Here is a 7,337-nt window from a genome sequence, read left to right on the forward strand (position 1 = left end):
CAAGTGCCCCCCTGTCCTCTGGCACTTCCAAGGGGCTCCTTGTGCCCCCCCGGCGAGCTCTGGGCAGCGCCGTGGGGCAGGGGTCAGCACAGGCGGTGCCGTGCTGGAAGCTCCTGAGCGCTCCGTGCCCAGCCCGCTGCCCCGTGGGACGCCACATGCCCAGGCACCAGGTAAAAATAAATATTTATTGGAAAATAGTGAACGATTCTGAAAACACGGTAGAAAAAAAAATAATTCTCCGTACCTTGAACCGACCTGTGCGTCACAAGCCCCGGGGGCCGGGTGGCAGCAGGGCAGGTGCTGCCCAGCGCATCGCTCGCTCGCACATGCTGCGGGCGAAGCGGAGGGGATCGGGCAGCGGGGAGACCGCGCCTCGGGCTGCCCACGGGTGCCAGCGTGGTCCTGGGAGGCGGGCTGGGGCCGCTGGCTCACTGCTGCCTCGCGTACCTGTGCCTCGGGTCCTCTGGTGCAGGGCCTCAATACACATCAACGCTGCGAAGGACGCGGGACGTGTTAGCACCCGGCAGCACGCGGCGCCCCAGCGCTGCCCTCGCCCCGCACGGCACCTGGAGAAGGAGAGCAGCGCGAGGACACCCAGCAGCAGCTCCGCGGCGTAGAAGAGCAGGAGGATGGCGCTGAGGATGGCCTCCAGGCGCAGGGCGTAGGTCTGCAGCAGCAGGTAGTAGGCCGCCATCACGGCCGCCGGCACGGTGAGGGCCAGGCTGACGGAGAGCGGCACCTTCCGCTGGCACAGGTTGCCCTTGGAGCCTGCGGGGCGCCCGGTCAGCGGGGCGGGGGCCGCCCCCGTTCCCTCCCCCACACACACACCGACCCCGGGATGGGGCGGGGGGGGGAGGTTGGGCCGTGGCTGTTGGCCGCCCGCTCCCCACGACTCACCGAAGAAGATGCGGGTGGCCTCGGTGCCCAGGTAGAGGAGCAGCAGCAGCGCGTCCAGCAGCAGGTTGCTGACGGGGTAGGGCAGCAGCAGCGCTGCGGGCACGGCCGGCTCAGCGCCCCCGCCCGCCGCGGGGCTGAGGGGGGCGTGAGGAGGAGGAGGAAGGGGGGGGGCTCACCCTTGTAGGCGAAGATGAAGGCCTCCGCCACGAAGTAGGTCGCGCTGTACCACCCGTTGAGGAAGAGCAGCACCTGCAGCGGCGCCGAGGAGCGCTGGCGGCCTGCGGGGGAGCGGCGGCCGTGGCCGGGAAGGGCGGGGGGGGGTCATGGCACCGCCCCGCGCCCCCCCCCCCCCCCGCCTCCCCCTCCGGTACGGCCCGGCCCGGCCCGGCCCGGCCCCGCCGCGCTCACCCCTGGGCGCCATCTTGCGTCTCCATGGCAACCGGCGGGGAGCGCGCCCGCCGCTCTCGCCGCCCTCTCTATGGCTCCGGAGGACTGAGGCCAAGGGTCGCGGGTTCGAGTCCCGCGGCCGCCCGGGGCCGGGCTTCCCCGCGGCCCTGCGCCCGTATGACCGCGGCCCCCCCTGTCCGTGCGTCTGTCCGAGCCGCCAGCAGAGCCCGCGGGGCCCCACACGGGGCCACCCGCCGGCACCAGCCCGCGTTGTGACTCCCCCAGCAGGCCAGGGCTGCGTGAGCTTCCTGCTCTCCCCTCAGTTGCAGGCACAGGCAGGGACGCTGGCCGCGGCAGGAAGGGAAGGGCAGGAGACGCCAGGGCCGCACAGACAGACTCTGGAAAACGCAGCCAGTTTATTCCTTTACTACTCACAAAAACACCCAAGTCCCACCAGGGGCTGTGGCGCAGGGGCGGACCAGGACGCTCCACGAGCATCCTGCCTCTCCCTGCTGTCCGCGTGAGCCGTGCCAGCGCCAGCAGGAGGCCCGGGCACTGGAAGGCTGAGGAGCACAGCTGGGCCGGAGCTGAGGGGCCTGGCCAAGCCCCCCCAGCCTCTTGGATCCGTCCCTCGGGGCGAGGAGCTGCAGAGGGGCCGCAAGCTGGAGCGGTGCCGTCAGCCGCGGAACTGCGCAAACTCCTTGCGCAGCCAGAGCGAGTCCTGGTAGAAGAGGGGGTCGCCCAGGTGCACCGCCGTCCTCTTGTAGAAGTAGCAGTAGAGCACGGCCGCTGCGGGAGGGAGGGAGGTGAGGGCAGGCCCCCGCCTTCGGGGTTACGGCCAGAAGGGCTGGGGGTGCCCACACGGCCTCCGGGAGCCCCCCAGTCCCCCCAGGCAGGGCTGGTCCCGCTGCCCCAGCCAAGGCGAGCCCTTACCCAGCCGCTGGAAAACAAAGAGCGTCTGCAGGCCCTCGGTCCAGACGAAGCGGCTGGAGTCCCTCCACCGCAGGTTCTGACACGGACAAAGACACGGAAGAACCCGTGCGTCAGCTTGGGGGCAGCACCTCTGGCTCCTGCGGCCTGGCACGCCGCTGATCCCAGCGGGCGGGGGCTGGACCTGTGCCCCGCGGGTCCATGTGATGCTGCTGGCTCCGGGAGCACCCGCACCCCAAAGGTTAAGCAGCTCAGGGGATTTGGCCAGCGAGCCAGGACCTATTCTGGCTTCACGCTTCAGATCCCTGCAAATCCCCATCAATCCCCTGCCCGGACAGCGTGGGCAGGACAGCCCCGGGCCAGCCCCGGGCACTACCCCAGCCCCGGGGCAGCAGGGTGGGGACAAGCGCTCGCCCCAGCCCTGCAGAGGAGGGGCTGGGCAGGGCCCGGCAGCTGCTCGTTTTGGGAACTGGCAGCTGGGACAGGGGGGCTGAGACGGGGGAGAGAAGGGGACAACGCTGCTTGGACAGAGCGGGAACCCCTGGGGCTTGATGCCAGCAGGAAGGGGGCTGCCCCCCGCCTCCCTGCGCGGGCGTTTGCTGGGGATTAATCCCAGGTAAACTGGGAGCTGCCGCCACAGCCTTCAGCAGGGATCACTCCAGCGTGGGCTTCTGTGGCAGCACGCAGCCAGAGCCAGCACGCTTTCCCTGGGGAAAGAGGATTTTGCAGCAGGTCACAATGCTGAGGGCGGGGGCCGGGATGCGGCAGCTCCCTGCCAGCCCGATAGCTACGGCAGGGGGCAGGCGGGGAACCCCTGGGGGACAAAAGGGATGGGGGCACACCAAAACATCCCCAGCAGTGGGAAACCGTGCCCTGCCTCTCCTGGGAGAGAGACAGAAGGCAGCAGGGGGTGGTGGCTGCTGCCCGCATGCCCTTGAGAGAAGCAGGCAGCCCCCAGCCTACCATGACCCAGACGTGGAAGGAAATGCTGAGCGCCAGGTAGGCTGCGGACAGCAGGATGGTCCCCTTGAACTTGTGGAAGAGGAGGTTGACCAGCCCAGCCTGGAAGACGAAGGTATTGAAGAACATGAGGAAGATGATGATGACGTTGAAAAGAATGGCGATGTCCTGGATGCTGAGGGAGAGGAGAGGTGCGGTGAGACCCCGGTGGCGCGGGAGAGCCCGGCCCTCCTGCCCCGCCGCCCTGCCCGCCCAGCGCTCACATGAAGAGGACGAGCTGGACGGCGGGGGCTGTGCGGAGCAGCTCCGAGAAGGAGTTGACAAACAGGTCGTAGAACAGCAGCAGAAACTGCAGGAACAGCACCAGGCCGTAGTTGCTGGTCTGGAGCATCCTCCTTCCCCGGGGGCTGGAGCCCTCAGCCCCGGCATCCCCTGAGGTGCAGGCAGCTCATGGTGTGGCGCCGGCGGCTCAGCATCACCGCTCCCTACAGCTGGCACCTGAGGGGGGAGCGGAGGTTTTGCTTGGTAGGGCTGGACGCAACCCCCCACAACGGGGGTGGGGGGGCAGCTCCTGAACCCTGCGACCTTCTTCAGCCAGGAAACCCAAAGCAGCGTCAAAGCCACAGCACATCCTGACGGTTCCTGGCACAGATGCCAAGCTTTGCTCCGGCCCCTGTTCTGTCAGCTGGGCTCTCACAAACAAGGTTGCTCTCTCCCACCCTCCAGGGCTTTTGCTGCCCCCGATTTCACGGAGCAACCAGGAAAAAAAACGCAGGGACGAGGAAGACGTGCGAGCCCTGGCAGGTGCGGGCAGGTTACTCACACCTCTCCCCGGCGGCGCTGAGCAGGCCACGCTGCGGGGCCGGGCCGGGGCACGCCGTGACCCAGCACCGCTCCCTGTCACCTCACCCCGCAGGACCGCGCTCCCCGAAGGAGCAGCTCGCCCAGGAGGAGCCGAGGAGGCGGCACAGGAGCGGGGCTGCCCGGGGACGGGCAGGGAGGCGCGGGTGAGGCAGGGGCCGGGTGAGGCAGGGGCCGGGGGCGCGGGGGGGGCCCTTCTCTGACAGGGGACCCCCGGGGCTGGGGATCGCCCCCCCGGCCCGCAGCCCCCCCACCCCCTTGCGGCCCCGGCCCACCCCCGAGGGTCCCTCGGTGCCGTCCCGGCGGTGCCCGGCGCCCCCCGGTGCTGCCGGTGCCGGGGTGCCCCCGCCGCGCCCCCCTCCCGCTGCCCAGCGCTCACCCGCGGCCGCCATCTTGCGTCTCCATGGCAACGGCGCGGGGAGGGGGGCGGAAGCGCGCGGGGGCCGCTCTAGCCGCCGCTCTCGCTGGTTCTCGCTGGCTCCCGCCGGCCCGGGGCGGGGGCACCACCGAGACGGGCGGCCAGAGCGCCCCCCCCCCCCCGCCAACATGGCGGCGCCCAGCGAGGGCGAGAGCGAGGGGGCGGCGGAGGGAGCCCCGGGGCTCCTTCCCCGCAGCCGGTGAGGGGCGGCGGGGGCAGGTTCGGGGGGGGCCGGGCCGCGGAGGGCGCCCGCAGGTGCCTGCGGGGATCGGGCTGCAGGAGCTGACGGGGCTGCGGGTGCTGGGGGCACGGGGGGGGCACCCGGGGCTCCCCCCCCCCCCGGGAGGTGTGTTCCTGGCGGCCGGGCCGCCCCCCCCGGCGCAGCGGGGTTCCCCTTTCGGGCCGGCTCCTCCCCCGGGTGCCTGCCCGCGGCCCGGAGCCGGGCAGGGAAGCGCCGGGGAGGCTGACGGCACCTCGCTGTCCCCGCCAGGCAGTGCCGCCGCCCCGCCGCAGCGATGCTGGCCGTGCCCTTCCGGCCCTTCTGCGCCTTCCTGGGCGGCCTGGGGCTCCTCTGCCTGGCCTTCGTCGGCGCCTGGTGCCAGCACTGGCGCGGCGGCTTCGCCTGGGACGGCAGCGCCCGCATGTTCAACTGGCACCCGGTGCTGATGGTGGCGGGCATGGTGGTGCTGTACGGCGCAGGTGAGTCGGGGGCTGCGGGGCGGGGCGGCTCCCCCCCCCCCCCCCCCCCAGGCTCCCCCTGACCCCTCTCGCCCGCCAGCGGCCCTGGTGTACCGCCTGCCCGCCGCCTGGCGCGGCCCCAAGCTCCCCTGGAAGGTCCTGCACGGCGCCCTGGCCCTGACGGCCTTCGGCCTCACCGTGGTGGGGCTGGTGGCCGTCTTCGGCTTCCACAACGCCTCCAAGACGCCCAACATGTACTCGCTGCACAGCTGGCTGGGGCTGGCCACCGTGCTGCTCTTTTCCTGCCAGGTGGGTGCGTGTTCCGGCCCTCACCCCCATGTCCTAGCCCCCCCAAACTTCCCTTCCTCAATTCCTGTCCCCACAGTGGCTGGCTGGCTTCAGCGCCTTCCTGCTGCCCTACTCGCCCTCCTGGCTCCGTGCCCTCTACAAGCCCGTCCACGTCTTCTTTGGCTCCACCATTCTCATGCTCTCTGTGGCATCCTGCGTGTCGGGCATCAACGAGAAGCTCTTCTTCAGCCTGTGAGTGTTGCAGCGGGTGCTGGGCTGGGCTCTGCTGGACCGACCATGGGGAAAGTCCCCGCAGGGAGAGAGGCTGGGCAGCTCGGGCTGTATTTTTATCTCTGCGCTTGCAGTGGTATCAACCGAAACTAAGCACGGGCTTAACTAAGGGAAGTGAAAACTTTCCCCCCAGCCCAGGTGCGTGGTTAATTACCACAGCTCCCTGCTGCAGGGTGGATAAAGGGTGATGTGGGCTGAGGGGAAGGCTGGACGTGTCAAGGAAGGGTCTTAACCCTCCAGCTGTCACCTCCAGCCCCGTGCTGCTTTGTATACCAGCCGCTGGCAGCTCCTTGCAGCAGCACCCTCAGGGGCCAGGGGACTGTCACAGCCTCAGGGGACAGGTGGCCATGGGAGCGGTGTTACGGGGCTGCTGGGGTAGCGGGGTTGTTCCCGCTGTAGCACGTGAAGCTGTGCTGGGGGCACGGAGCCAGCCCGCAGCCCCCGGGGCGGCACGCAGCAGGCACAGCGAGGCGAGCCTTGCGATTCTCCTCTGCAGGAAGAACGGGACAGCAACGACGCCGTACAACCGCCTGCCCCCCGAGGCCGTCTTCGCCAACGTGCTGGGGCTCCTCATCGTCCTCTTCGGGGTGCTGGTGCTGTGCGCCCTGGCCAAGCCGGACTGGAAGCGCCCCGAGGACGACTCCACGGACACGCGCCAGGTACTCGCAGTGCTGCAGGGCTGCGCATCGGCTCCCAGGGGGGCTCTGAGGAGCCGAGCCGGGGGTCTGCCTCCCACCACGGCCCCAGCTGGTCCGTCCCCGGGGTGGGCTGGGCAGGGGAGCGCAGGCTCCAGGCTCACCCCCGTCTCCCTGCAGCCCCTGCTCGGCACCGAGCGCTGACGCCTCCGAGATCTGTCCCTGCCGTCCCGGGGCTGCCAGCCCGGAGCTCTCCGACCCCGTTGCTGTCCCGCCTGCCCCGACGCCTTGCCTTCGCCGGGCTGCCTGTGCCCAACGCTCTTCTGTTGGTGGGAAGAACGGGGTCAGCTGCCTTACAGCAGAGATGCCGCTGCGGTGGGGACGTCTCTTTGCCTCCCTTGTGGCCCAGCACTGGCCTCCTGCCAGCCTCAGGACAAGAGCAGCTGCAGCGCCGCGCTCCTGCCTGCGTCCTCGTGCCTCTGCCTGCCAGCTCCTGCGGGGTCCAGCTGTCCCCTCGCGCCTGGACCGTGATCTGTGCCAAATCGGCTGCCCCTGAGCCCTGCGGTGCCATCTCGGGCACCTCGTCAGGTTGGAAGCCGCCAGAGGAGCACCCCGTGACTGGTGGTGCTGGGACCCAGCACAGCGTGGGCTGCCCCAGCCCGGTCTCCTCCACGGGGACGGCAGGAGCCCTCGTGCCGTGCCTTACCCTTCGCGGGGATGTGTGTGTGGTGGTGGGACCAGCTCAGCAGCCCTCAGGGACGCCTAATAAAATGCTGGCTTCCGCAGCGCTCTTGCACCTGTGTCCTTTGGGGCAGCCCAGGCCAGTCCTCATGTTCAGCCTGTTCTGGGTCTGCTGTGTGGTTCCCCCAGCCCCGCGCTGCAGGGCAAGCTCTGCCCCGGCCCTCAAGTTCCTGTTTTGCCCCCCTCCTGGAGCCTCCTCCAGACCCCGTGAGTGCAGCCATGTGAGCCTCATGGCTTCCCCACCCAGCCAC

General features: G+C 70.2%; 3 protein-coding genes across 7 annotated transcripts; 1 reads left to right on the forward strand and 2 right to left on the reverse strand.

Annotated features, from left to right (window-relative positions):
- Positions 1–166: 166 nt before the first annotated feature.
- TMEM216 (transmembrane protein 216) lies at positions 167–1,645 on the reverse strand. Of its 3 annotated transcripts, none has more exons than XM_080595076.1 (5): positions 1,306–1,645; positions 1,074–1,175; positions 898–965; positions 567–768; positions 167–492 (listed from the first exon to the last, which is right to left on the reverse strand). In XM_080595076.1, exons 1-5 carry the CDS (start codon positions 1,329–1,331, stop codon positions 477–479), a joined length of 414 nt encoding a protein of 137 aa, XP_080451202.1. In that variant the 5' UTR covers positions 1,332–1,645; the 3' UTR covers positions 167–476. The 3 variants fall into 3 exon arrangements, with proteins under 3 accessions (XP_080451202.1, XP_080451201.1, XP_080451200.1); XM_080595075.1 differs by having other exon boundaries at positions 898–990; positions 1,306–1,542; XM_080595074.1 differs by lacking the exon at positions 1,306–1,645 and having other exon boundaries at positions 1,074–1,253.
- A 36-nt stretch (positions 1,646–1,681) lies between these two features.
- Positions 1,682–4,528, reverse strand: TMEM138 (transmembrane protein 138). Of its 3 annotated transcripts, none has more exons than XM_080595069.1 (5): positions 4,415–4,528; positions 3,438–3,672; positions 3,178–3,349; positions 2,218–2,293; positions 1,682–2,073 (listed from the first exon to the last, which is right to left on the reverse strand). In XM_080595069.1, the coding sequence occupies exons 2-5, from the start codon at positions 3,563–3,565 to the stop codon at positions 1,961–1,963; spliced, it is 489 nt and encodes a 162-aa protein (XP_080451195.1). In that variant the 5' UTR covers positions 3,566–3,672; positions 4,415–4,528; the 3' UTR covers positions 1,682–1,960. The 3 variants fall into 3 exon arrangements, with proteins under 3 accessions (XP_080451195.1, XP_080451193.1, XP_080451194.1); XM_080595067.1 differs by having other exon boundaries at positions 2,218–2,398; XM_080595068.1 differs by lacking the exon at positions 4,415–4,528 and adding an exon at positions 3,998–4,130 and having other exon boundaries at positions 2,218–2,398.
- CYB561A3 (cytochrome b561 family member A3) lies at positions 4,497–7,130 on the forward strand. The gene is made up of 6 exons (XM_080595052.1): positions 4,497–4,652; positions 4,944–5,152; positions 5,232–5,440; positions 5,517–5,671; positions 6,207–6,369; positions 6,526–7,130. The coding sequence occupies exons 1-6, from the start codon at positions 4,582–4,584 to the stop codon at positions 6,547–6,549; spliced, it is 831 nt and encodes a 276-aa protein (XP_080451178.1). The 5' UTR covers positions 4,497–4,581; the 3' UTR covers positions 6,550–7,130.
- Positions 7,131–7,337: the final 207 nt, after the last annotated feature.

The sequence above is a fragment of the Anser brachyrhynchus genome, assembly GCF_964034855.1.
Source record: "Anser brachyrhynchus genome assembly, chromosome: 5".
In the NCBI taxonomy this organism is placed as follows: domain Eukaryota; kingdom Metazoa; phylum Chordata; class Aves; order Anseriformes; family Anatidae; genus Anser; species Anser brachyrhynchus.